Source organism: Accipiter gentilis, chromosome 29 (assembly GCF_929443795.1).
Source record: "Accipiter gentilis chromosome 29, bAccGen1.1, whole genome shotgun sequence".
In the NCBI taxonomy this organism is placed as follows: Eukaryota; Metazoa; Chordata; class Aves; order Accipitriformes; family Accipitridae; genus Astur; species Astur gentilis.
In genome coordinates, this window is record NC_064908.1 from 3476923 (window position 1) to 3504293 (window position 27371).

A 27371-nucleotide genomic window follows, 5' to 3' on the forward strand; every position below is an offset into this window, starting at 1 on the left:
AACAAGGCTGTGTAGCCCCCCAATCGGCCCGGTACAAGCGCCCCCAGCCCGGTACAAGCCCCCCTGGCCCGGTACAAGCCCCCCCCAGTTCGGTGCGGGTCCGTCCGTGTGTCGTCCCCCCCCCCCCGCACGCTCGCTTGCGCTGATAGTAACGGCCCGGGAGCAACGCTGGCAGAGCCCGGATAGCTCAGTCGGTAGAGCATCAGACTTTTAATCTGAGGGTCCAGGGTTCAAGTCCCTGTTCGGGCGAAAAGAGTTTTTTTCTTTTCTCCTGCTCCAATCTTCTATTGCTTTTTTTTTTTCGGTTGGTCGGTTGGTTTTGGGTTTTTTTCTTTCCCTGCTAGGTTTGTCCGGGGGCGCAGCTGGGACCCCCCGCGGCGGGAAAAGCCGCTCCTGTCGCGGGTGCAACAGGTTTTTGAGCGGAAAAAAACAATACTCCAGAGAAAGGGGTGGGGAAGGGGAAAAAAGAAGAAAAAAAAAAAAACTTTATATCGCCCGAACAGGGACTTGAACCCTGGACCCTCAGATTAAAAGTCTGATGCTCTACCGACTGAGCTATCCGGGCTCTGATGCTGCTGCTTGCTCTGCCTGTACATCGCGCTACCCGCGAGCTGCACTGCTGCCTGCACCCCCCTGCCTGTCCCTCCCCCACTACAGCCCCCACCCCCACGGCCACCCGCCGGCCAGCTCGTTAACGCCACGGTTATCGCGCAGCGTGGAATACAAATACACCAGCACGGGCTGATCCTGCACCTTATTCTTACCGTAGGTGCAGCATGGGCTGTGGGGCAGGGGGTGCCCTGCGAAGGGGGGGTGCCCTGCAGAGGAGGGTCCCCCACTACGGGCCGGGGGGGGGTCCTCTTCCCCCCCAACTTCCCCGCAGTAAAGCTCAATATGCGGCTAGGAGGGCAGCGCTGGAGAAACCTGGGCTGTTTCAAAGGGGATTAGGAAAAATGGGAAGAGAAGGACGGGGAATAATGCGTCCCAGGACAGGGGATACTGGGGTGTGTTAATTCGTGGGATTTCTCCAGCCGACCCCCAGCCCCGCTTGCAGCTCATCCCCACGCCGTGGGTGACGATTCACATCGGAGGGTGGGTGCAGCCCATGGGGTTTTGCGGGCAGACGTGGTGCTAATTGGGGCCATTTTTCCATCAAGGCCTGGGGGGAGATGGGGGCCTGGGGGGGTCCCCAGCCGCACCAGGGGACCCCCGAGTCCCAGCTTACCCCTCACACGGCATGGTCAATCCTGCAACCAACAACTTCCATCCTCCCATCTCCTGGGGATCTTCGGGGAAGCAGGGAGGCTGTCACCGCTAAACCCAAACCACGGGCTGTGACCCGCGGCCCTCCCAGCGCGGCTCGTGGCTCTCCGGCGGGGCGCTGGGGTTTCGGAGGTGAATATTACCCCTGTCTGCGAAAGCCTGGCAGGGCCAGCTGCCTGCAAAAACAAATTACAGCTACCGCTGCGATGGCTCCAGCACATCTGTTGTCCACAACGTGCTTCTGCCCTTGCTCTCCCCCAAGCTCAGGGGCTGGCTGCTGCGGGTGGGAGCGTGTCCCCACCAACCTGGGGGGGGATAGGAGGGGGCTCTGGGGACCAGCACGGGCACCCCAGTCCCAGTAGGGTGCTGTGGGGTGTCTCAGCACCCTCCTTGCAGCTCCTCAGAGGGGTACACAGGAGCACCAGCAGCCCTGGAGGTACTAGTCCAGTGGGAAGCAGTGGGAGGTGGGTGCTGATGGGGACCCCAGAGATGCCCCCGAAGATGGGGCAGCAGCGTTTTGGGGAGGTGGAGGGGGACCGGCGCTGCGGCCAGGACTAGTCACCGGAGCGGTTTATCGCCCACCCCCCAAGCCCTGCCGGCTGCGGAGCGGGGGGCGATACGGGGAGGAGATGCGGGCTGGAGGAGAAGAGCATCCCAGGGGAGAGCTGGAAGACTCCCGGTGACATGTAGAAGGGAAAGCCGAGAAACACCGCGAGCTCGACGGGGACCACCCCCGTGTGTATCCGTCCCCCCCTCCCCTCCCCGGCCCCGTGTAATGCGGCGGGCCGCCGGGAGATGGCCCCGCTCCGCACTGCGCCCCTCCATTGTCCGCCGTTGCCGTCGTGCTCCCTCCCTTTTCCCTTCCCTTCCCCTCCCGTCCCCTCCCCTCCCTCCTCCCGCCGCCGCCGCCGCGGCGCGGCCCCGCCGCCGCCCGGCCCCAGCCCGGCCCGGCCGCCGCCGCCGCCGCCGCAGCCCGCTCGGAGCAGGTAGAGCTGCGCCCCGGGGGGAATTGAGGGGAGGGGAGGGGAGGGGGGGGGGGGGAGATACGGAGGGTGCTGGGGGAGACACACGCACGGGTGGTGGGAGCAGGCCGGCTCCTCCAATGAACGGGTCGTTCCGGGTTTTATCCCCTTAAAAAAAAATAATAATAAAAAAAAAAATCATCATTTTTATATATATAAATATAAATGATTTCACCTCCTGGGAGGAAATCTGGGAGCTTCATCGGGTCGCGCACGGGGTTGCTGTGAGTCGTTTCCCCAGCGCTGCTCGAAAGCTCCAGCCCAGCCTTGTGGGTTTTTTCCAAGACTGAGAACCCTAAAACCGCCCCCGGGGGTGGGGGGGGGGGGGTGGTGGGGGTGTCCCGGGCGCTGAACCCCCAGGGCATGGTGCGGGACCGGGCTCTTGAAATGCAGCGTCGGGGGGGCCGGGGGGGGGGGGGCGGGGAAGAGCGGAAAGTTGGGTTATTTTTACGAGGAGAACAATGAAACGGTCCCCGTCAAATTGCAAAGTTGCCCGGCTGCAAAGTAGAGAGGCAGGGCTGAGGTTTCTGCCCTTTCCCATCGTGTCGGGGTCCCCCCGGGCCGGGATAGGGATAGGGATAGGGACAGGGACAGGGACAAGCCAGCACTCGTGTGTGGCCGGGAAGGGTCAGCTCGTCCCACCAAAGCCACCGTGCAGGCGTGGGCTTTAGGTACGGTGCATGGGGGCAGAAAGCACTTTCTGAGGATGCTGGGCTTGCTGCAGCGAGCTGCGATGCTCCCTCTGCTCCTGCGGTACGGTGGATCCTGAACTTGCAGAAATGCTCATGCGTGTATTTAGCAGTAAACTCTAGAGATATGTGAGCTATTACCCCTAAGCAAAGGAGATATATTGACTTAACCACAGCTATTCATGTGTATAAGGCCAAGCACGAACGTAACTGTTCACAGGATCTGGGCCGGGGGGAACTAGCACCAGTGCGATCAAGAAAAATCAATGTTTTCCTCCCAAAGTGGGAAGGACAGGGTAGCAGGGAGCTGTGGGGTGAGGGAAACCTGCCTGCCAAATGGGGCACCCGGCTCTCCCAGGCTAACCGCCCCGGCGAGGTGCCCGACCCACCTTGCCTCGGGAGCACCCTCCTAAATACCAAGCGAAACGAGGTCGAGGAGAGGATCCGCGCCGCTGCCGGGAGCCGAAAGGAGCTGCCTTTCCAGCCCAGCAGCCAGGCAGCCGGGCGCCAACCCTCCCTGCATGCTTGCAATGTAAGTAGGTGCTCCGTGTGTGCGTTGCTGGATGCGCACCAAGGATGTGCGTGCAGCTGGTGCACGCCGGCACCCGGGGCTGCGGGGCAGGGAAGGTGGTTGCGAGGCCAGGGTGCTGGCGAGGCTGGGGGTCCTGCGGTCCTGAGCCGTGGGGATGGACCACCGGGGTTGTAGCAGCGGCAGCATCCACAGCTGTGTTCCAAGTGAGGTGTTTCCCTGCGTGTCGGGTGCTCTGGAAGAGCTGCCCGTGTCCGGCTTGTGTCTGTGGTGTGTCCTTGGGCTGTGGCTCTCTGTGGCCACGGCACGTAAATCCTGCTGGCAGAGCAGGGCTGAGCAGCGTAAGAGGACAACGGTTCCCGTTGCAGACTGGGCTGGCTCTGGCATGCAGCGTGGCGGCGTGGGGCCAGCCAGGCCCTTTGCACCCCGACAGGGTGCTGTGGGCAGGGGATGCACCCCGGCTTCTGCACGTCCTCCGTGCACCCTGCCAGTTGGGCTGCGGGAGCATCTGGGTCAGGGAGAGCCCCGTGGTAGCAGGGAACAGCCCTGCGGAGCATGTGGCATGGATACAGCTGCAATCACAGCGGCAGGATCCGTCCCTTGGGGCTCACCCAGACCGCTGGGCTGCGGGGCAGAGGGCAGCGCAGGCAGGGAGGGCAGCATCCTGCTTCTTGCCAGCCCATCCCAGCTCTGCCGTGCAGGCAGGACTTTTCCCCTGGGTGCTGGTGCAGCGAGGAGCACCGAGGCCGGGGAGGTTCTGTGCTTTACGTTGCTCAGTTGTCCTGGGCATATATAAGGCTCCAGCTTCTCCTTGCCTAGCTGAGCCACCCGTGCAGGCTGCGCACGCAGGATCGCTGCCGGTGGGCCGGTGCGCAGCTGGGTGCACGTACACCCGTGCCATCGCACAGCCAGCCATGCCGTGCCGGGCGCTCGCCGCAGAGGAAGCCGAGAAGCCGAGATTTGCATAGGAGCCGAGTGCCAGAGCTGCGACGACGCAGGGAAGAGCCTGACCGCCGGCATCCCCCGGGGAGGCTGAGCACCGAGAAAACCTGGCCCTGGGGATAGGTGCTGGGTGCTGGAGAAGCGAGGGTTGAGTAATTTGGAAAGTCCCACCGCGGGTGTGCCCCAGGGCCAGGGAGCAGGCGGAGGCTTGGGGTGTCTTGGCCCCGTCATCGGAGCTGCCGTGGGGCCCAGAGCTGCCACGTGGGAACACCGGGGTGGATGCAGCGGTGGGTGGCTTTGCGGAAGGGTCCCACCCTCGCTCGTCCCCGCTCCCCTATTGCTTTGCAGGTGCTGGGTGAGGTTCAGCATCTCCTGTGCAGCCGAGCATGTGGCTGTCGCACCTCGCTGCAAAGGGGGACTCTGACATCCCCCCACCCACGCTGCCTCCTGCCCCACGCCTGGCTGGGACATCCCATTGTCCCCTCCGCTGTCCCCATCGTGGACTCGGCTCCTGCCATGCAGGGCTCTGGGTGATGCCTCTGCAGCGCTCCCTCCTTCAGCTGCCCCAATTCAGGGGCTTCCCATCCTAAACCTCAACCCATCTTCCTAGGGCAGGATTTCCTCCCGAGGGTGGAAATACGTAGAAAAATGATGGAAGAGCCTTTGGCATCAGCCAGCTTCACATCCTGCCTCCTCCAGAGAGCTAGGACCAGACTGGACTTTGCTCTGCTATTAATAGGAGACCTATCGGCTTGAAGAGGAAGAAACTCCTCCTGCCGTAAGGCAACAGGTTGGAAGTGAGTGGCACTGGCTGTTTTCAAGGCATTTGCTCAGCCCGGCGTCTGCAGGACAGCAGCCGCCTGGTTTTATTTTGCTGCACATAACAAACTGGCTGGATCCTGCAGGTCTCTGCGTTGCAGTGGCAAGTGCTGCAGATCTGCCCTGGCAATGGGATGCTTTGGGGTGCACGGAAGGAGCTGTGTCCTTCGTGCCCAGCCCGCGGTGAGGGTGGCTCCTGGGGGGTGAAGTGGGGCTGGAGCCCAGGGGATGGGAAGCAGCTTTGAGCCCTTCCTACCATCCTGCCAAGAAATGCTGGCAACAGTTCCTGGTGGGGGGAGCCAGCTCCAAACCCCCTCTGGAAACTCCTGGGAGCGCAGCCCCTCGGCTTTTGGAGTTCGTTTTTTTGTCTGCAAACTGGGGAATACAAATAGAGTTGCCTGAAAATGTCTGCTGGGATTGGTTTTTTGGGGGGAATCGTGCCGTTTTCGCTGCGAGCGCTTCCAGAGCGTTGGTTTTACTGGGTTTTGGGTTGATGGGTGGTGTTTCAGCAGTGCTGAGTGTGGCTCCAGAAATGAAATGCTCAGGGTTTCAGTTTCATTTTTTCAACGACCTTTAAGACCAGGTTCCTCTTCTGGAGCTCTGGTTCCAAACTGGGATGAAAATCCTGGATTTTTCCTGTGTGGAAACATCACCTGGAGACCCACCCAAAGGGCTTTCCTTGATCATGATGTTGCACAGGAGGTCCCAAAAGGCCCCATTTCCCTCCTGTTTTGGAGGCAAAGAGGAGAGTTGAGACCAGAGAGTTTCTTCTGGAGCAGGGGGAGCTGGGTCCCGCCTGCTCTGGGGGTGCTGGAGCTGGTGGGAGGCCCTGGGAAACTGCCCCCCCCCCATGCCATGAGCTGCATGGGATGAGGAGCTGGCTCTGCCTCGCAGATGTAGGAGCATCCCCGCTGCTGGAGGGTGGCCCCGGGATCCAGTACACCCGGGGAGCTTTGTCACCCCGCGATGTGCTGTGACTCGCAGCGGGAGCGATGGCATGTGGCTGGGGACGCAGCCAGGAGCGGGTTCCGTGTCCCCAAGGCAGGGAAGCCCCCGCCATCCTCCTAACCAGGCAGGGGCTGCTCCGGCGGCTGGGAACGCAGCGGCTCGCCCTGTTCAGGGGGAGCAGCAGGATGGATGGATGGACCCGCAGCCCCAGAGGTGAAGGCTGGTGCTTTATCCTTCTCACGGCCGCTCCTCCCTCCCCTGGATTATAAATGGGTGTGAATTGTCTCCCCTGATAGGCATAACCTCCATCCCCGGCTCCCACACCCCGGGGAGGTGCCCCTCTGGGGCTTGCTTTGCTTCCTCGCCCTCAGATGTTTGATGTCTTCCCAGATGCTTCGGACGTTTCGATCTGCTCCCAACGCAGCTGCCTGCGAGGGGGAAGGGAGGGATGGGGAGAGCCCGGGGGGGGACACACGCAGCGAGCCCCACTCCGGCTGCAACGGTTCTGACCCAGGCTCCCGTCCCCAGGCACGTCGGGAGACGGGGCTGGCTGCGGCGTTTGCTCAGCCGTGGGATGCCGTAGGACGATTTTCTGCTCGGCTTCCCTCGTCCCTCCCCGCACCGAGCAGGTGCTGCTTAGCTGCCAGGAGCAGGAGTGGGCTACAGGCAGCGCTGAGCTCTCCCCGGGTCTTCCCCAGCCTGCCCCAGTCCTCCTCACCCTCCTCCCAGTCTGATGCTCAGCTCTTTGCACAAGGGCTGGGATCGTCCCTCCCTGTCCCACTGGTGCTGGGTTGTGGGGTCAGGGACAGCCCTATGGGGAGCCCGTGCATCCTCTGCCCCAAAGCCCTGCAGAAAGGCAGTCCCCAAGAGCAACCGCAGAGCAGGACTGGCTGCCGTGGAGGGATTTTGAGGGGGCTAACGGAGCCCCTCAGCCCTCGGCAGGGAGGATTTGACGACTGCCATCAGGCTGGGCTGCTCCTGGGTGGATCCAACTGTTCTGGTATTTGAGAAATAAACTCTGTGGGATCTGCCAGCATGCAGGCATGAAAGCCTCACCCCAAGCCTCCCTTTCCTTCCCATCCCGGGAGGGTGGCCCAGGGTGTGCAGAACCCAGGGGGTGTTGGCCAGGCTGGCAGGCAGGGTGCCCACACTGGGAGCTGGACAAGGGATCATGCTGCAACCAGCAGATGCTCTGAAATCATGTTTAATAATGCAAGAGGTCCGGACAAGGGATCGTGCTGCAACCAGCAGATGCTCTGAAATCGCATTTAAAAATGCAAGAGGTTCCCGAAAGAGGATTTGGAGCTGGTTTTGCTGCCCTTTGGTCTCAGCACTGATGTTCTCGAGGGCTGTCCCTGAGAGGAGGTTGGCTTCGCGCACCTGGGCAGGGCATCGATGGGGAAATGTCCCTGCGCTCTGCTGATGGGGCCGCACAGAGCAGAGCAGAGCAGGGACTGCTGGTGGGTTACACAAGGGATGCGATGCCTGTGCGTGGCTCCTGCAAGGCTGCAGTCTCCCTTACGGGGCCGTGCTGGTGCAAACTGTGAAGAAAATTGTGATAAACCATCATTTGGGGCTTAGGGCAAAGGGTTTCCAGTGGACAAGTGGTTTTCCCTCCTGTGTGCCTCCAGCCGAGCCCTGTGCTGCAGCCACAGTAACTCAGCACAGCGAAGCGTTTCTCTGAAAGGTGGGATCCCAAGCTGGATGGGTCTCCTGAGGCTGACGTGACCGTGGCAAATGCCAGGAAATTTAAAGTCAGAAAATTATCCCTATGTTATTAGTAGTAGTATTTTAAAGAGGGAAAAATCCGCTTTTGTCTGCTCCTCTGGAATTCAGCTCCCTCCTCGGGAGCTCCCGTTCTGAGACCTAACCCACAGCTCGCAGTCCCGGGTAATTTTTATAACAAGCTGCTGGGGGAAAAGAGGCATTTGGTGGAAACGCGAGTGGCCTCTCAACAAACCCCCAGGAGCAGGGGCCGGCAGCATCGCTGGGCTGCTGGTTGAGCATCAGTCCTGCCCCTGGCTGAGGACTTGGAGGGTGACTGGGAGAGTTTGGGGCTCTTCCACATGGATTTGTATCCCCTCAGTCTGGCTGCGGTGCCAGCTCGGGAGGGAAGGGGCCGAGCAGCCTGCTCAGGGATGCTCGTGGCGTCCCCAGCTGAGGTGACGTCCCCCGGGTTGCACGCAGCCCCCTCCTGCGTGGCTTTTCTCCGGCTGTTCTCCGTGGTGTTGCTGTGCCCAGCGCAGGCTGAGCCTGCCTCCCCCCATCCCCATCCCTGTGTCCCAGCTGCTCTGCCAGTGCCTGCCCAGCTCATGGCAGAGGTAGGACCACATTTGCTGTTGGTGCCCCGGTGCGGGTCTGGCTGCATCCCACCGACACGTGCGGGAGCCTCGGCTTAACCAGGCGGGATCGTTTCTCTGCTCAAAATGTCAGCAAGATGCAGATGCTTCTCTTGGAGATGAGAATGGGTTTGTGGCTTTGTCAGCCACAAAAATCGGTTTGATTTTATTGCTTTTGGGTTAAAAGCAGATTTTCTTTGTTCCGCTTCCAGAAGCCCAGGACTGCCAGCTTTTGGGATTTCTATTTTTCCAGGAAAAGCCCACGGCTGCCAGCAGGGACCAAAATGCTGGGGAAGGGAACACTTCCAGCCTGTGTCCCCCAGCAAAGCCATTTTTCCACTTCGAATGCACAAAAAAGCTGGTTGAGTGAGGTGCCCAGCCAGCCTGGTGTTGGGGGACCAAGAGGGGACCCGTGCCGGCGAGGGGGTCGAACCCGCCTCGTTTGCGGGAAATGCGTTTGCAGCAGGCGAAGCCTGGGCTGGGCTAATTAGCAACCATCTGGTCCCAGGGTCAGGACGGCCCTTTTGCGGGTGGCGAGGGGGTGACGTGTCTGGGGGGGCTGCCGTGGGTGATAATCAGCAACCGGGCTGGGAGGGGACGGCGGGGACCAGCCTGGTGACGATGGTGATGCTCTTCTGGGTGCTGGGTACTGGAGGAGGGTGGTCACTGGCATAGCCCAGGCTGGAGGTGGTTGCCCCATGCCATGGGGTGGGATGTGGGGGGGATATGTCGTGCCTGATGGGCTCCTCCATCACTGGGGGTCAGAGTAGGCAGCGGCGGGGTCTGCCAGTCCTCTCCCCACTCCTGCACCTTAAGGGCTTTCCTGCTCTGCAAGGGCGCGGGCACTGAAGGAAGGTCCTCAGGTTCAGCCATGCCCGCAGCGCCTTCCAGCAAAAACGCTTGCAATCACCAGGAAGGGGCAGTTGCACCCTTTCGTCTGAAATCAGAGCATCAGCCAGAGCCCTGTGTGGTGCAGAGCGAGTGGTGTGGGGCAGAGGAGAGAGCCCTGGGTGGCAGCCGAGGTCCCGTGTCCTCCCCGTGCTGAGGCTCGTGAGCCAGCCCTGGCCGTAGCCCGAAAACACTCAGCTGCCTCTCGGCTCTAGAGATTTCAAGTGCCGGCCGTCTCCAGGGGCTTCGGGCTCGCTCCACTCTTCTGTTTAACATCCACTTTGTTGTTTATTTTGATAGGAAGGGAAGAGGAGGTGAAACATCCTTCCCCAGGGAGCACGGCACTGGCCGGGCAGAGCAAAGCCCCCTCTCTGCGGTCACCGCCCTCCGTGGGTTTTGGTCAAGGGCCAGGGAGCGGTTTTCCAGTCCGGCTGTTTCGCCTCTCGGCTCGCACAGCTAAATGCTGCAAAGTAGCTGGGTTTGGAGCGCCAAGTGCTTCGGGGAGGCTCGGAGGGACCCGCGGGGCCGTTCGAGGGGGCTGGGGCTCCCGGTGGTTCTTAGACCTGAGCGTGATGCCTGGATGCCCATCGCCGTGCCCTCTTTCTTGCTCGCTGAAGCAGCCCAGGCTTGTTAGTGCTGGGGAATAGCAGCAGGAGCTGGTGAGAAGCGGGTGCTCCCGGCTGTCCCGGTCCATGCACGGTTCCATCTGCTGAAACGGGGTTTTGGGGGACGGGATGCCGTAGCCCCGAGATGGGAAGAGAGCAGCGTGCTGCCAGGCAGTGCCCTGTCTCGTCCCATCCTTGCCCTTCTCTCTCATTTTTTCCTTTCTGCTTCAAAAAGCCCTAGTTTTTCTGGCAGAGGCTGTCTGTTTTTCAACGCTGTGATGGCCCCAAGACTAGCAGGGGGGCTCAGAGCCATGTCCTAGCCATGCCACTGGAGCATCAACACCAGGGTGAAGCCCATGCCGGGGCAGGCTCCTCACGGCAGCGAGGTTGCAGGTTGAGTCAGCCCCAGCTGCAGGCGCTGGCCCCGCTGCCCTCCCCTCTCTGCGTCTTATTTTGTCCTCGGGGAAATACGTCGGGCTCCAGCAATAGCCCCAGCAGCTGCTGTGGGGCCAACCAGCCCTGCCTGACTGGTGGCCGTGGGGTCCTGGGGGGGCGGGCAGCAGCAGCAGCACAATCTTTATTTAACCCATCTCATTGCTGAGCCCCTAAACGTTTCCTTTTTTCCATCGCAGAGAGGAAGGGCTGTACCACCAGCACTGCCAGCCTGACCCTCCTTAGCCAACCTTCCTCCTTGTAGCCTGCCCCAGCCATTAACCCTTGCCTTTCTCCTCCGCCCAGGTGGCCGGCGGTGCAGCATGCCTTTCTCCTGACCCCTGAGCCCAGGAGGAAGAAGTCCTGGTCCCCGGAGAGATGTCCGCCACGCGCGGCAATGGGGAGCACTGGAAGTCCCTGGAATCGGTGGGCATCAGCCGAAAGGAGCTGGCGCTGGCAGAGGCGCTGCAGATGGAGTACGACGCGCTCTCCCGCTTGCGGCAGGACAAGGAGGAGAACCGGGCCAAGCAGCGGGGAGACCGGCCCCTCATCTCCTGGGACGATCCCGCCGAGAGGAATGGCTGTGCCGGCATCAAAGCGGCACGTGGCCTCTCCGGTTCCGACCCCACGCTCAGCTACAACGTCCCGTTGGCACCCGAGGGTCCCCCCGCGCCCGGACCTCCCCCCGGCCCCAGCCCCCCCCGGCCGGACCCCCAGCCCTGGCTGAAGGGACCCCTGGCTGGGGACTATCTCTACATCTTCGAGGGGTCAGGGGGAGACTTCCTCGGAGAGCCCCTCAATGGCACCTCGCCCCACGACGGCGGGGGCACCTCCCCCAAAAAGCTTTCGCCGCCCCCGCTGCCCCCCCGGAACTCTCTCTGGAGCTCCCCCGAGGGCACCCAGCGCTCGGGAAAGGGGTCCCCCCCATCTTCCAAAGGACCCCAGCCCAGGGACATCAATATGTTCTCAGCGGCCCACGAGCGGGCTCACGGCAAGCTGCTCGGCCGCCGCATCTCTGAGGAGGACCCCTACGGCATCGCCGACTACGGCGGCATCAACGATGCCATCACCTGCCTCAACCTGAAGTCCACCTACGAGTCGGAGGTGCTGCGGGAAGCTGCCCGTGGCTGGAAGGAGGGCAGGAGCATCTTTGAGAAGGAATCGAGCGGCAAGCCGGTGGCAAGGAGCAAGACCATGCCCCCCCAGGTCCCCCCGCGGACGTACGTCTCCCGTTTCGGCAACCGGAAAAATCTGGCACCGAACAAGAACCGCAGGATCTCCGTCGACCCGGTAAGAAGCTTTTCTCTTCCTGCCTTGGAAGTGGGGCTGGGATGGAGCCAAGGTGCTGGGGAGAGCTGGGAACCCAAAAACGGGATGCAAATGGGGGCACGGGCGCCTGCGGCTTTGCTGCCTTTCCTTCGCTCCGGGTTGGTTTGATTTGTCCTGACACCGGGGCTCCTCAGAGTCTTGTTTGCATCACTGTCAGAGGCATCCGTGTGCTGAGACTCCGTCCCTGGGGGTTATTAAGACCTTTCCAGGTTGCACAGCTCCCCGAGGGGTGCAGGATCATGCAGCCATGGTCAAAATCCTCTGGGGTGGGTGAACCGGGGCCGGGAAGCCAAGCAGAGGGGCAAGTCCCACCCGGTCATCATCCCGCTGCTGCCGAGCAGGCGGGATGCTCCATGCGCTGCCATCCGAGCGCTGCCTCCTCTCCGCACCCTCGTGCCCAGACACTGCTGGTCCCCAAACACTGCCCAGACCCCAACAGCCGAAACGCGGTGCCCGCAGGAGGGCACAGGCAGTGCCCGGATCCAGGGCTGGCATAGCACACGAGCACCCTGGAGCTGCTGCGCCGGGGTTGCAAGCACGCACCGTCTCCGGATGCCGTGCTGCAGGTGGTTTGCGGCGGATTTGTGTCCCGTCGACTCATGAAATATCACAAGATCCTCCGGAAAGAGCCGGGAGTCTCCTCCCGAAAGCCGGGCGATCGCTTTCCTGTTCGGCTCGCAACGTCCTTTCCGATCCCAGCTCCCTTCTTCCCTCCGTCGAGCAGCGAGCGGGATACTCCTCTCTGTGCACAGAGGTGTTGGGGGGGCTGCTGGCACTGCCGCTGTCTCTCTCCCGGGGCTCCCAGGCCCCCTGTCCCCAACTGGGTGCCTGTTGGAGGGGCAGAGCCCCGGCTCTGGTGCGGCTCATCCCGCCTCTGGCAAGAGGAGGAGATAAATAACGGGAGAAGTTGCCTTCCTCGCAGGGTCCCCCCTCCACGGGGAGCGAGGGATGCAGCCGGGGACCGCCAGCAGGGGCTACGTAAGTCACTCCCGGCTTTCTTAGTGCCAGAAACTAATTATAAAAGAGCATTAAAATTGTCTTTAGCGGTTGCTGTGTTCTCTGCCTTTCTCTGCCTCCCTTTAGCTGTTGGCTGGGTTAATTGCTCTGACAGTGGGGCCATTGTTCGCTGCAAAAGAGCAATGGAGGCCCAGGGACCCCCACGCGCGGGGGGGAGCCTGGCACGGCAGTGCCGCCTGCCCCGGCACCGCGGCAGGAGGGCGGCATGTGGGGCTGGGCACGGGCACGGGCACGGGCACCGGCACGGGCTCTGCTGCAGCACTCTGGTGGCCTGGGGACAGTCCCTGCCCATCCCACGGGCATCCTCGGCTCCATCTCTGCCCATCCCTTGTCTCACTGGGGAATTGCCCCGCTGGGTCTTTTGGAAACAGCCTGGAAATGGCCAGTTTTGTGGGCAGGGAGCTGGGGGCAGCAAGACCTTAGGTCTCCCTTCTCCCAGCTGTGGGGAAGGTGCTGGTGCAGACGTGGGTGATGCATCCTGCGGCTGGTGCCCGCCTTGCCCAAACCCCTCCTGTGCTGGACCATGGTTTCCCCCCCCCGTGCTGCTGCAGAGCTGCCTTACCCCCAGCTGCAGCAATGCCAGGGCGAGCAACGGCTCTCGGTGCCCAATACTCTTTATCGGGAGGATCCGGCAAACCCCGTCCCAGGTGGGCGGTGGGCTGGAGCCCCCCAGGACGCTGCAGCTGGCTGATGGGCTGGTGCTCTGCCCCGTAGGTTGCCCCCCGGCCGCACTCCTTCGCCAACGGCTACGAGCTCTTTGAAGTCTCCGAGGAGCGGGATGAGGAGGTGGCTGCTTTCTGCCACATGCTGGATGTGTGAGTACCCAGCCAAGGCTGGAGCATCCCACTGCAAAATGCCCCAAAACAGGTGGTTTTTTGGGAGGTGGGGCAAAACCCAAAGCAGGGCAGCATCTCTGACCTGTCCCTGCCTCCGCAGGCTGCGGTCCGGCTACAGCACCAAGGACTATTCCCTCACCGGCTTGGTGTGGAGTGCCGTCAACCTCAGCCCCGAGCAGCTGGGCCACGGCGTCAGCCTGAAGGTGACGGTGGTGTGTGACAGCCTGCGGGAGCCTCTCACCTTCACCTGCGACTGTAAGTGTCCCACGCCGCGCAGCCGCTTGCAGCAATTGGGGGGGGGGAACCCCAGCAACCCCCAGGTGAAGGCTCTGGGGGGGGGGGGGGGGGGTCCCACCATCCCTGGGGCTCACAGTGTTGTCCCTTCTCTTCGCAGGCTCCTCCACCGTGGACCTGCTCATCTACCAGGCACTGTGCTACACACACGACGAGCTGCACACTATTGACGTCGAGGACTTTGTCCTCAAGATCTGCGGCTTGGAGGAGTTCCTGCAGAAGTGAGTATTGAGGGGGGGGCACACGACACAACCCAGGCATCCCAGGGCTCACGTGCTCGGCCATGCTCGCCCCGTGCGTAGCCTCGGCCGGGTGTGATGGATGGTCAGGGCTGATCCCGGCGTGCACAGCGGGAGCCTCTCCTCTCTGGTTCTTGTCTCCTAAGCTGCAGCGATGCTCTTGCCAAAAGCAACATGTTGGGAGCATCTTTCCCGGTGGCAGGGTATCTGTCATGCTGACCCCTGCGCGCCTGGAGAAAGGCTTGAAAACCAGGGAGCTGCCAAAAAAGCTCTTTGGAGGAGTATTAATAACAGACATGTCATGTCACCGAGTGGAGTGGCAGAGCCCGGCTTCTCCAAGCCTGCTGTTTAAATCGCAGGAGAAGGTGGAAAAGGGATGTGTTGGGGAAGAGTGGCTGTGGGATGCGTGGGAGCATCAGGGCTGCAGTGGGCTCCCTTGGCTGCAGAGCCAGGGATGGGTGATGGGGACTAAGACCTGCACAGATCCCTCCTGCCCTCCCTGTCTTGCTGCCTTTCCTGGAGGAAGGCTGCATTTCCATAGGGATTTTGGGGTCTGAGCCCAGGAGAGCTCTCAGCAGAGGAAGATGCAGCAGCCATGCGTGCACAGGCACATGCCGTCCTTCCTGGCGGCTCGGTGCAGCCAGCCGGCTCCTTCTGCTGGAAAGCTGCCCTGGGCCTGGCCCTGCCGCGGGAAATCTGCGGGAGCTTTGCCACGGCCTCCAGGAGCTGCTGGTTTAGGCCCTAAAGGGACGGCTGGGAATTGCTTAGCCCGGGAGAGCCTGCGCGGCACCCGAGCGGAGCCCAGGCTCTGCTCCTGGCTGCCTGGCACGGCCATCCGAAGGGGTTATTCCCATCGGTGCTGAGCCCTTGTGCTGCCAAGCAGCCCGGTGCACGTGTGTGCGCGTGTATGCACGTGTACACGTGTGCACGTGTGTGTTTGCACACAGCAGGGGTGCAAGCTGTTAACTAGCCATGTGTACAGCAGCATTTCCCTACAGCAAACCTCTGCTGTGGGTGGCTTGGGGCTGCCAGGGAGCACCCAGCTGTACGACGGATTCAGCCAGCTTGGAGGGCATTTCCCAAAGGGGTGAACCTCCTGCCTTTTTGGCAGGGAACGGCATCCCGGGCACGAAGCGGGACAGTCCCTGGCGAGCGTTTCCCCAGGAGCCAGCGCGGGCAGGCACTGCCGTATCTCCCGGGGCCCCCAAAGGACCTTTGAGAAAGCCCTGGGACATAAAGCCCTTTTGTCGCCGATCTTTTCTTTCCACATCTTCCCGCAGCAGAGAGGATGCTGGAAGTGCCAAAACCCTCCCTGCGGAGCCGGTCGGGCCCTTGAGCTCTGCAAACCGGCCTGAGCCGCTGTCACTTGCTGCCCGTTTGCTTTTGCAGGGCATGGGGGAAGGCAGGACCAGGCAGGGGTGCTCAGGATGCCGGCCCCATGGGTGCATTGCTGCCTGTGCAGCTGGCTGCGGGCAAGGCTCCCCGCAGCACCTTCCCCACGTGCCCTCTCCCCCCATCCTGGCCGTGGGGCAGGACACGGCACCGGTGGCCACGTGCCGATCGGACCCCGTGTCCCCGTCCCCTGCAGCATCGTGAGCCTCTGGGGGTGCTTCTCCCAACCCCCTCCCCACTTCATCCTGCCATAGCAGCTCCGTCCTGCCTGCAGCCTCCCACACCCCCTCGGCACCGTGCCCATGGCTCTGCCGTGCCAGCCAGGGCTGAATCGGCTCATTCTCCCCCGCAGCCGGCAAAGAAAGCGGGCTATGTGGGTCCCGCTCTGGTGGGGCTTGCCATGCCGGTGGGTATGGTGGGACCAGGCTGTCGTTCCCTGCTCCGGGGCTCGCCCTGGTCCTGCTGTCAGCCAGAGCATCCTCAGGTCCACGCTCTGCTTCCCACGCGTTGGCAGGCAGGTCCAGGCACGACAGGCTCCTCCGCACCCGCTCCCGGCTCCGTCGCGCCGGCTGGGCCGGGCATGGCTTTTTGGAGGGTGCAGGGGAAGGAGGGAAAACAATACCTTATTCTTTGGGTTTCCTAGTGCAAGAGACGCGGTGCCGCAGAAGTCCGTTTGCAGGCGAGGCGGCCCCAGCCGAGCCCCGGCCAACGCTGGCTGGCTGTGGGGTGTTGGGATGGGGCATCCCGGGTTGAATTTTGGGGCATCGTGTGGGATGGAGAGGGGCCGCGGGCTCAGCGTGCGGTCTCTATCCCTGCAGCAAACACGTGCTGGGCAGCCACGAGTACATCCAGCACTGCAGGAAATTTGACATCGACATCCGCCTGCAGCTGATGAAGAGGAAGGGGGTGCGCAGCGACCTGGCCCGGACGGTGGGTGCCCGGGTGTGGGGGGCGGCACGGGGATACCCTTACAATCACCCTGCTGCGGGAGCAGCCGTGAGTGGCCAAGCTACTTAAGCACAGCATCTCTCCATTTCCAGGCGAACGATGACCAGAGCCCCTCCACCCTCAACCATTACATCCACCTGCAGGAGAGACCCATCAAGCAGACCATCAGCAGGTAGAGGGGGACGTGGCAGGACCGGCCCCCCCATGCCAGATGCCCGCCTGGCCGGGGCTGAGCTCTGTTCTCTGTCCCCTAGGCAGGCCCTGAGTCTCCTTTTCGACACCTTCCACAATGAGGTGGATGCTTTCCTGGCAGCCGAGGTAAGCACCAGGGATGGAGAGGGGCATTTTTGGGGCCACCTTGCCTCATTTGCTGCAGACTCTTTCCCCTTTTCATTATGGGGCTCTAAGGGTGCATCAGGGAAGGGGAAAGGCCATGAAGGTAGGGGAAACTGAGGCACGGGCTGATGCACCTCCGAGTGCATGGCATGTGGGCTGCAGGGAGCAGCCCCTGCCCCCTCGGCTGCCCGGGGGTCCCACGTCAGCCTGCCTCTGCCCTCCAGGGAGACTTCCCACTGAAGGCGGAACGGGTGATCCAGTCGGTCATGGCCATCTGCAACGCCCTGGCTGCCGTGGAGTCCCAGGAGATCACGGCAGCCCTCAACCAGATGCCCCCCTGCCCCTCCCGCATGCAGCCCAAAATCCAGAAGGTGAGTGATGGGTGCTGGGGGGCTGGTCCCTGTGGGGTGCGGGACCGGGGGGCTCGGCCGGGAGGCGCAGAGGGGAAGCACATTTTCACATCTGACTTCTTTCCCTCCTTCCTCCTGCTACACCACGTGGAAAATTCCTCAATAGCTGGGAGCAGGCAGCTGCCTGGCCGTGCTGCCTGCTCCGGCAGCCGAAGAGCCTGGGCTGGTTACGTAAAGCGGCTGGCTTGGCGAGCTGTTCCCCGCCGACAGCGCGGGGCTGATTCTGATGTTGCTCTTGTGGTTTCTTTCTTTTTTTCCTCAACAGGATCCAAATGTTCTGGCCAAGAGGGAAAATCGAGGTATTTCTGTTCTCCTCCTCCCCTTCTGGGCTCAAGTTCTTAGTGCTTTTAATCTCCAAACCCCTCCCCCTCAATTATTATGGCCAAAAATGTGTTTGAAACTGTTCTGGTTAAGAAAAGAGGGTTTCTGGAGGCGATGGCTGTTGTTCCTCCCAATGAACGCAGTAAAATGGGAAGCCTGAAATTCTCCCTCTCACCCTCTTTGTCCTGGGGGAGACCTGGCCACGATCCAGCCCCCAGGGTCCCTCCAGCATCCTGACCCCAGCCCAGAGGGACACCGCGGGGGGCAGCGGGACCAGCAGCTGCCCCGTCTCACCCCTCTCCCACCTCCCCTTCAGAGAGGATCGTGGAGAGCCTGACAGCCGCCATCCTCAACCTGGTTGAGCTCTACTGCAGCACCTTCAACGCCGACTTCCAGACGGCCGTGCACGGGAGCCGGGAGCACGGCGTGGTGCAGGAGGCTCGCCTGCTCTCCTGCCCGCTCTCCTTCACCGTCTACGCCACGCACCGCATCCCCATCACCTGGGCTGCCAGGTAAGGGCAGCCACCTGGACCTCACTCAGCCTCTCCCTGCCCGTCCTGGGGCTCACATCCACGTTAAACACCCCGTAGCAGGGCTATCCCTCCCCTGGGTGCCTGAGGAGTGTGTCCCTGTCCCAGATATTCACCAGGCATGGGAGGGAATAAGAGCTAACCCACCCCAAGCCTCCTAAAGGGCAGGAAAATGGGGATGCTGGTGCTCGACGGGATGCTTGCAGCCAGCTGATGCCAGAGCTTCTGGGTGGGACGAGCTCTGCCACGCTCGTCTCATCCCAAACCCACAAATCCCCAGGGCTGCAGCATCGCTCCCGGGCTCGCCGCCGCCCCGGGGGATGTGACAGATGGCCCCGGTACAGCAGGGCCAGGCTGCCCTCACCCCACATCAGCGGCGTGCTCCTTTGTTAGGTGCCTCGGTGCCCGTACCCGCTTTCGGCCCCGCGCGGGGGGACGGCAGGAGCCCCTCGTGGGGAGGGCGTGCGAGGCAGCGGCGCCGGCAGCAGCCGCCCCGCCGGGGACCCCTCGCCTTTGTCCTGTCCTTAATGTATTCCCCTTGGTGACTGGCTCCGAACAAAGCGGGTAGCCTGGGAAATGCCGGCATCCCCTGACCTCCGGCGCCCCGCAGCCCTCCCCGGATTGTCGCTCGGCACCTGCCACATGGCAGGGCCCCCCCCCCCCCCTCCCCGGCAGCCCCCTATGTGATGGTATGCACGATGGCATATGGGGATGGGGGCTCCCGGCTCTGCACCCCCTCCCTGGCGCAGCCCCCTTCCCAAGCCCAGCCTGGGGAAGGCACGGAGGGGTAGCACCCATCCCGCTTGGTGCAGGGTTTGCCCCAGGGTGGGGTGAACTCCTGGTTGCCGGCTCCCCTGCCCCAGGCAAAGCTTTCCCCCTCCCCGGTTCACGGCTTCCTCTGTTCCCCTTGCAGCTACGAAGATTTCTACCTCTCCTGCTCCCTCAGCCATGGTGGCAAGGAGCTGTGCAGCCCCCTGCTCACCAGGAAGGCCCACGTCTACAAATACCTCTTCCATCTCATCATATGGGACCAGCAGTAAGGCAGCGCTCCGGCTGTGGGGTGGGCAGGGGGGTCCCGGTGCCATACCCAGCCACGTTACCTTCTCCTCCTCCTCCCCTGCTCCAGCAGCTCCTCTCTGCGCCTCTCCCCAGTTTTCTGTTGTCACAAGCTCTTGTGTCATCCCTGAGAATAACACCAGTCCCAGTACCAGCCCTGCCCTCCCAGGACCTGCATGTTTGCATCCAGGAAAGGGGATCTGCTCCAAAAATAGCCCTGGGAGCAGGCAGGGAGGCTGTGCCAAGCCCTCGCCACGCCTGGCATTCGCTGTGGCCCGGGGAGGTGGGGATGGGACAGGCTAATTTTAGAAGGCGCCGATGCCCCCCAAGGACAGGCGCCGAGCGGCCAGCGGGATGGCGGGGAGCGGAATTGTGCCGGTCCCCCCCGCGGAACGATCCCCTTCCCGTGCCCACCCGTGAGCGGGATGTAGCTGCCACCCTGGGCTCCCCGGGAGCATCGGAGAGGAGCCTCAGCCCCAGGGTCCCACGCAGCCCACCCCGGCCGTGGGACGAGGTCAGTGTGCGGTGGGGGCCCTCCGTGGCAGCCCCCCTGCCCCGCGGTCACCTTCCCGGGACAGAGAGCAGCAGGAGTCTCTGGTGCTGGGAGAAGACTGGGGTACACAAGTAGCTGGCTCTCCGCAAACCCCGCTGCCCGTGACCTCCATCCCACACTGGGGGGGCACATGGCACCCCCAGTGCCGGCAACAAAGGCGACTGTTGGGCTGGGCTATCCTGGAGCACGCTCGGCATCCCAAGGCGGGGGGCTGGCCGGTGCCATGGATTGCTGGCGGTGCCTGTCCCCGGCACGGCTGAGCCACCGGCTGCTCTCTTGCAGGATCTGCTTCCCCGTCCAGGTGAACCGTCTGCCGCGGGAGACGCTGCTCAGCGTCACGCTCTTCGCTGTGCCCATCCCACCCCCGGGGAGCTCCTCCGACGCCAACAAGCAGCGGCGGGTCCCCGAGGCCCTGGGCTGGGTGACCACCCCCCTCTTCAACTTCAGGCAGTACGTGGGGTGTCCCACCACAACGGGCACGGTGAAGGGACCGCGCCGGCATCCCCAGGGTGGGACAGGAGGGTGCCCAGCACCGCGGGGTCCCCAGCGCCTTGGTGAAGCGTGGGGACAGCATCACTGCGGCGGTGCCACCCTCCTGCCCTGGCAGGGTAGCCCCCAGTGCTGGGATCTCACCCATCCTCCTCCTCCAGGGTCCTGACCTGTGGGCGAAAGCTCCTGGGCTTGTGGCCGGCGACCCAGGACAACTCCAGAGCCAGGTCGAGTGCCCCCAACTTCAACCAGCCCGACAGTGTCATCCTGCAGGTATGTCCGGGGGGGGGGGGGGCGGTTCCGGGGACACACACCCCTCCCAAGCCCTGCATGTGGCCCCCACTTATCCCCTGCCTCTGCCCCAGATTGACTTCCCCACCTCCGCCTTCGAGGTGAAGTTCACCAGCCCACCAGCGGCCGAATTCAGCCCCAAGTACGAGTTCGGCAGCCTGGGGGAGGAGGACCAGTGCAAGCTGCGGGAGGCGATGCAAAAGAAATCACTCTACTGGTAAGCAACCCCGGGGAGGGGGGGGCAGGGGATGGCATCACCCTGCCGGGGGGGGACTCTGTTGATAAACCTCCAGCACTGCCCCGGCACGCACAGGGGCGTATCTGAGGGTCTGACCCTGCCTCTGGCTGCCAGCGGCTGGGGATGAGGCTGGAGCCTGGCATTTGGCAGAGCTGCCTGCCCATAGCTGCCTGTCGTCGGTCCTTCTGTGCTCTGCCCTCCCTGGCTGCCCCTCTCTGGGGAGGGTCTCTCCAGCCACGTCCCCTCCAGTGGGGACAGCTGTCCTGCCCCTCGTCCAGCCCAGTATGGCTGAGCTGGCCAGAGTCCTCCAGCGCCGGCTATAAACGGGAGGATCAAGTATCGGCAGCTGCGCAGGGATCCACTGCGCAGGACAGTGCTGACGCTCCTTGCAAAAAAATGCCTGGGGTGCACAGCCGGCCCGGCTGGCTCGGTGGTCCTCGGGCAGGGGCACAGCCAGGGCCATTCTTGCAGCAGCTCGGTCAACCCCCGCGCATGGGTGCTCGGGTCCTGGCTGCCCCTTGGGTGATGGGGTGCAGTGTGGAGATGGTGGGGACCCCCCCCGCATCCGGCAGCACCACGCAGACCTGTCTGCTGAGCTTGCCCCAGCCAGCGGGGGGGGATGCAGGCAGGATCCTGCTCTCCATCAACTCTTATTTTTCACGGGCAAGGCCATGGTGGGGCAGCAGGGAGGGCTCGGAGGGCTTTATCGGTGTCCCACGCACCGTACACGATAGGGACAGAGGGATCCCACATCCCAAACCTGCCAGCCCATCCACGCCATCCCCTCCCTTGCCCCGAACCTGAGCCATGCCCCCTCCATCCCTCTGCTACCGTAGGCTGATGGACGCCGACCGCAAGCGGCTGTGGGAGAAGCGTTACTACTGCCACTCAGCACCCGGCGCCCTGCCCATGCTGCTGGCCAGTGCGCCCAGCTGGGAGTGGGCCTGCCTGCCCGACATCTATGCCCTGCTCAGCCAGTGGACCTCCATGAGCCACCAGGATGCCCTGGGCCTCCTCCACGCCACGTAAGCTCCTGGTGGGCTGTGGGTACTGCAGGGATGCATGGTCTGGCACTGCTGCCCTCCCCGTGCAGGCAGGGAGAGGGCAGCGGTAGCAATGGGGTTTGGCGGGGGCGGGGGGGGGGGGGCATTGCTGAGGATTCTGTCTCCATGACGCCTGTCCTGGCTGTAGGTTCCCAGACCAGGAGGTGAGGAGGACGGCCGTGCAGTGGATCGACTCCATCTCCGACACCGAGCTGCTGGACTACCTGCCCCAGCTGGTCCAGGTGTGTGGTGGGACCGGGACACGGCATGGGGTGCATGCCAGGACTGGGATGCGGCACGGGGCGCGTGCCAGTCCCGTTGTGCCCCAAAAATGTCCCCTTTCCAGGCCCTGAAGTACGAGTGCTACCTGGACAGCCCGCTGGTGCGCTTCCTCATGAAGCGAGCGATCTGTGACCTGAAGATAACTCACTACTTCTTCTGGTGGGTTTGGGGGGGTCAGGAGTGGCAGGGGGTTCCCTGGGGCTCACCTGACCCTGCATTGCCCCTGCTCTGAGCAGGCTGCTGAAGGATGGCCTCAAGGACTCCCAGTTCAGCATCCGCTACCAGTACCTCCTGGCAGCTCTGCTCTGCTGCTGCGGGAAGGGGCTGCGGGAAGAGTTTGACCGGCAGTGCCTGCTCGTCAGCACGCTGGCCAGGTTGGCCCAGCAAGTGCGGGATGCTGCCCCATCCGCACGCCAGGTGGGTGTTGGAATGGTGAAAAGGGGTGCAGGGGGGTGCCAGGCTGTGTCTCAGCCCCCCCATCCCATGCCCACCCCATCGCATGCCCACCCCATCGCATGCCAACCCCACAGGGCATCCTCCGCGAGGGGCTGGAGGACGTGAAGCAGTTCTTCAAGGCCAACGGGTCGTGCCGGCTGCCGCTCAGCCCCAGCCTGCTGGTGAAGGGGATCGTGCCCCGGGTGAGTGCTGGAGCCGGGGGCATCGGGGGGGTTCCTCTGCCCACACCCGCCTCACCCTGACAGGCTTCGCCTTCCTCCCCGTGGCAGGACTGCTCCTATTTCAACTCCAACGCAGTCCCCCTGAAGCTCTCCTTCCAGAACGTTGATCCCCTTGGGGAAAACATCCGAGTCATCTTCAAGGTGAGCCCATCCTCCTGGCGATGCCCAAACCTCCTGCACGGCTGCCCCAGTCCACCTGGGGCTGGCTCAGCTTTGCCCCCGCCGCTCCCTGGCTCTGATGGCTCTTCCCTGCCGGCTCACAGTGCGGTGATGACCTGCGGCAGGACATGCTGACGCTGCAGATGATCCGGATCATGAACAAGATCTGGGTGCAGGAGGGGCTGGACATGCGCATGGTCATTTTCCGCTGCTTCTCCACTGGCCGTGGACGAGGTAACCCGGCATCGGGGCATCCCCTGGCAGCATCGGGCCCCAGGTTGCGATGCCCTTGGGCTGGTGGCAGCACAGGAGGTCCTGGGACTTGGCTAGAAAGGAGCTGCTCTGGGTAGCCGTGATCCACCTTTGGGTCTGATCCCACCAGCCCATCTGTAGGAACATGGCTTTGCAGGCTGTCACTCAACGGTGATGGCTGGGGAGCGGCTGGGTTGGTGGCAAAGGGGGCTGGGGTTTCAGTGCCCCCCGGGTGGGATGGATGGGTCTCACCCTGCTGTCTCGGCTGCCAGGCATGGTGGAGATGATCCCCAACGCCGAGACCCTACGCAAAATCCAGGTGGAACACGGCGTGACGGGCTCCTTCAAAGACCGGCCATTGGCAGACTGGCTGCAGAAACACAACCCCGAGGAGGATGAGTACGAGAAGGTGAGGAGGAGCCTGGCAGGGTCCCCACTCCTCGTGCCCCCCTCTCCAGGGACGAGACCCCTCACTTCCCAACGTGTCCAGCCTTTCTCCACACCTTGTTGCTCCTTCCCTCCCTCCCTCCTCCCAGGCTGTGGAAAACTTCATCTATTCCTGCGCTGGCTGCTGCGTGGCCACCTATGTGCTGGGGATCTGCGACCGGCACAATGACAACATCATGCTCAAGACCACCGGCCACATGTTTCACATCGACTTTGGCAGGTTCCTGGGCCATGCGCAGATGTTTGGCAACATCAAGAGGTGAGAAACACTTCCAGCATCTCCTTCCCTCTTGCCTGGGCTCATACCTGCAGGGTGATTTCTCAGGCGAAGCCCCCTTTCCTCGTCCTGGTGGTGGGTGACCCCCAAGTCGTGCTCACTTTCTGTCCCTCCCTCCCCGGCGCAGGGACCGGGCACCGTTCGTCTTCACTTCGGACATGGCGTACGTCATCAACGGTGGGGACAAGCCCTCCAGCCGCTTCCATGACTTCGTCGACCTGTGCTGCCAGGCCTACAACCTGATCCGCAAACACACCCACCTCTTCCTCAACCTGCTGGGGCTGGTGAGAGCCGGGGGGCAGCACACCCGTGCCCCCCAGGCATGGCAGAGGGGTCGTCCTGCCGCCACCTGCCCTCACCCCCTGCCTTGCCTTCCAGATGCTGTCCTGTGGCATCCCTGAGCTCTCCGACCTGGAGGACCTCAAGTACGTCTACGATGCCCTGAGGCCACAGGACTCTGATGCCGATGCCACCACCTACTTCACCAGGTAGAGGACACGGGTGGGTGATGGGGCAGGAGAAGATGGAGGGAGCCCTTGGACGGAGACACCAGCTCTGGCTCGGCACGTTGACGGGCTCCTCCGTGCTGAGCACGTGGTGGCCTCGTTGCAGGTTGATCGAGTCCAGCCTGGGCAGCGTGGCCACCAAACTCAACTTCTTCATCCACAACCTGGCGCAGATGAAGTTCACGGGCTCTGACGCCCGCCCGACCCTCTCCTTCGCCCCCCGCACGCACACCATCAAGACGTCCGGCCGGATCCACGACGTCTTCCTCTGCCGTCACGAGAGGGTCTTCAACCCCAGCAAGGGCTACGTAAGTGGGGATGGTTGGGGACAGACAAAGGGACAACTCGAGCAGTTCTGTCCCAGTGCTTCTCCCTGGCCCCCTATGGGGTCGGGGCACCTTGGGGTCCCCATCCTATGTCACAGCCCCATCTCTCTGCAGACCTACATAGTGAAGGTGCAGCGGGAGAGCCCGGGCGAGGTGGCCTTCGTGCAGCGCACCTTCGAGGAGTTCCAGGAGCTCCACAACAAGCTGCGCCTCCTCTTCCCTTCCTCACTGCTGCCCAGGTACCCCCCCAGACCCCTGCAAGACCCCCAGGGCTCCCCACTGCCCCCCGGGCTTTGCTGAGCGTCCGTCCCTGCAGCTTCCCCAGCAGGTTCGTCATCGGACGGTCGCGGGGCGAAGCGGTGGCCGAGCGGCGGAAGGAGGAGTTGAACGGCTACATCTGGCACCTCATCCATGCTGCCCCCGAAGTGGCAGAGGTGCGGAGCCAGGGGGGTGGGTCTCAGCAGGGCAGAGGGGGGCTTCTGCCTCCCGAGAGATGGGGACAGTGCTGGTGATGCCGGCGAGGTGGGAAAGTGCTTGGGGGCCAATGCACCGCATAAAGCATCGGTGTGTGCACTGTGTGCGTGTGGCAGTGGCGCGTGCACCGGTCCCGAATGGTGGGGGACATGGTGACCACCATCACCTTGCCCTGCAGTGCGACCTCATCTACACCTTCTTCCACCCCCTGCCACGGGACGAGAAGGCGGCTGGCACCAACCCGACCCCGAAGCCGGCAGGTAGGGGGGCTGGTGGCACTGCTGGCAGCTGGCTGGAACCGCGTGGGGCGATGGTGGGGGGCTCCTGTCCCACCTGCGCCTCTCCTCTCCAGATGCCACGTGGGCTCGGCCCGTGGGGAAGGTCGGTGGAGAGGTGAAGCTCTCCATCTCCTACAAGAACAACAAGCTCTTCATCATGGTGATGCACATCAGGGGGCTGGTAGGTGTGCGGCACCCGGTGGGAGCGGGGAGAGGGTCTGCCCCACTGCTGCGCTCATGGGGTGCCCCCCCATTCTGCTCCACAGCCACCGTTGCAGGATGGCAATGACCCTGACCCCTATGTCAAGACCTACCTGCTGCCCGACCCCCAAAAAACAACCAAGAGGAAAACCAAAGTGGCCCGAAAAACCTGCAACCCCACCTACAATGAGATGGTATGTGGGATGGGGATGGGGATAGGGGGGATCCGGGGGTGCTGTGGCTGAGGTCCTGCCCCATTCTGCCCCGCAGCTGGTCTACGACGGGATCCCCAGGGGGGACCTGCAGCAGCGGGAGCTGCGCCTGAGCGTGCTGAGCGAGGAAGGCTTCTGGGAAAACATCCTCCTCGGGGAGGTCGGTATCCGCCTGCGGGACCTCGACCTGGCGCAGGAGAAGATGGGCTGGTTCGCCCTGGGATCCCGCGGCCACGGCACCCTCTGAGGTCCCACCGCCGGGGCTGGGGACCCACGGCATCACCGCCGCGGCTCTGCCCACCCTGCGATGTGCCTGTAGGGACCGGGCACCTATGGGCGCTGCCGCAGGCGTCTTCTTTTTTAAGTTTACCTTGTGTCAAGGGAGCAACGTGGGGAGGGAGGGGCAGGGAGGACCGGTGGGGTGTTTCAGGGGGGTATTTCTTCCTTTGGGATATCTGTATTTTAATTTTTTTTAATAACGAGTAGCGTGCAGCCGGGCACCGAGGCGGAGAGGAGAGGGGAGGCGTCATGGAGGTTCACTGTGGGCTGGGGGTGCGTGTACCCGCAGAGCCCCGGGTACATCTCCAGCCAGGAGCTGCCTGCCTGGAGCCGGGCAATTCCCATCCCGGGGAATTTGCTCCCAAAGGAGAGCGGTGGGGCAGGGTTGTATGGCTGACCCCCCCCTCCCGCGACGCCACGGGAAGGGGACCACCGGCCCCCCATTCCCATCCCCGTGCCGGCGGGGACATCCGTCTCCTCGTCTGCCATCCGGCCCCAGAGCCGGGGGACGCCTGTGCCAGGGTGCGGGCTTGGTGCCTGTGGTGCTTTGTTTACAGCGAGAGCTCCGTAAACGGACAAAATGTTTCTCAGGATCGAGAATAATGAACTTAACCTTTATATTAAAAGTTTTAAATATTGTATCTAGCGGGAGGTGGGGGGGGGGGGGGGGAGCAGCCTGGCCCCGCCGGCGGCTGGGGCTGCTAGAGTTGGCACGGTGCTGCGGTCGAGACCCTCCTGCCTGTAACATGGTGGCGTGAAAATAAAGGAGATTAAATGCACGGGGTGGTGCGTGGGCCCTGCCTGCACCTCTGCCTACACCTCTGCCTGCACCTCTGCCCACACCCCTTCCTGCTGCAGAGCCCAGGGAGCCGAGACCTGGGGGGACGAGGACACGGCTCCCTCGGTCCCCAGGCACCGTCCCGTCGGCACACGCAGGGACCCCGGCCTCCTCCAGCTCGCCTCCCCATCGATCCCCCCTCAGCCATCGTTCCCCTCCATGGACCGACAGAGCGTGCCCACACATGGCTGATTAACGGGGGGGGGGGGGAGGTTGGGGGGCGGGGGGCGGGCAGCCGGCTGGAGCAGCCCCGCGGCCCCAAAAAGCAGCTGGCTGGTGGGCTCCGGGGCAACGGGCAGCTGCCCCTGGCCGCCTTGTCCCGGCTGATGGCGGCCTTGCCCGAGGCCGGGGCCGGGGCCGGGTCC

The 27371-nt window shown here is 63.2% G+C and overlaps 1 protein-coding gene and 2 non-coding genes across 4 annotated transcripts; 2 read left to right on the forward strand and 1 right to left on the reverse strand.

The window, feature by feature from the left end:
* Nucleotides 1–176: 176 nt before the first annotated feature.
* TRNAK-UUU (transfer RNA lysine (anticodon UUU)) lies at nucleotides 177–249 on the forward strand. Its single transcript has one exon. It is a non-coding gene; the product is annotated as a tRNA-Lys (tRNA).
* Nucleotides 250–492: 243 nt separating this feature from the next.
* On the reverse strand, nucleotides 493–565 carry TRNAK-UUU (transfer RNA lysine (anticodon UUU)). Its single transcript has one exon. It is a non-coding gene; the product is annotated as a tRNA-Lys (tRNA).
* Nucleotides 566–2182: 1617 nt separating this feature from the next.
* Nucleotides 2183–26947, forward strand: PIK3C2B (phosphatidylinositol-4-phosphate 3-kinase catalytic subunit type 2 beta). 2 transcript variants are annotated; one of them, XM_049832570.1, is made up of 34 exons: nucleotides 2208–2249; nucleotides 5061–5242; nucleotides 10783–11766; nucleotides 13537–13637; nucleotides 13759–13913; nucleotides 14053–14173; nucleotides 16402–16513; nucleotides 16624–16703; nucleotides 16786–16849; nucleotides 17092–17238; nucleotides 17543–17576; nucleotides 17915–18110; nucleotides 19042–19164; nucleotides 20020–20187; nucleotides 20388–20499; nucleotides 20592–20734; nucleotides 21592–21780; nucleotides 21947–22040; nucleotides 22145–22239; nucleotides 22317–22497; nucleotides 22611–22718; nucleotides 22806–22898; nucleotides 23021–23150; nucleotides 23441–23577; nucleotides 23705–23874; nucleotides 24020–24176; nucleotides 24271–24380; nucleotides 24505–24706; nucleotides 24839–24963; nucleotides 25041–25158; nucleotides 25377–25458; nucleotides 25551–25657; nucleotides 25743–25871; nucleotides 25948–26947. In XM_049832570.1, the coding sequence occupies exons 3-34, from the start codon at nucleotides 10855–10857 to the stop codon at nucleotides 26134–26136; spliced, it is 4884 nt and encodes a 1627-aa protein (XP_049688527.1). In that variant the 5' UTR covers nucleotides 2208–2249; nucleotides 5061–5242; nucleotides 10783–10854; the 3' UTR covers nucleotides 26137–26947. The 2 variants fall into 2 exon arrangements, with proteins under 2 accessions (XP_049688529.1, XP_049688527.1); XM_049832572.1 differs by lacking the exon at nucleotides 5061–5242 and having other exon boundaries at nucleotides 2183–2249.
* Nucleotides 26948–27371: the final 424 nt, after the last annotated feature.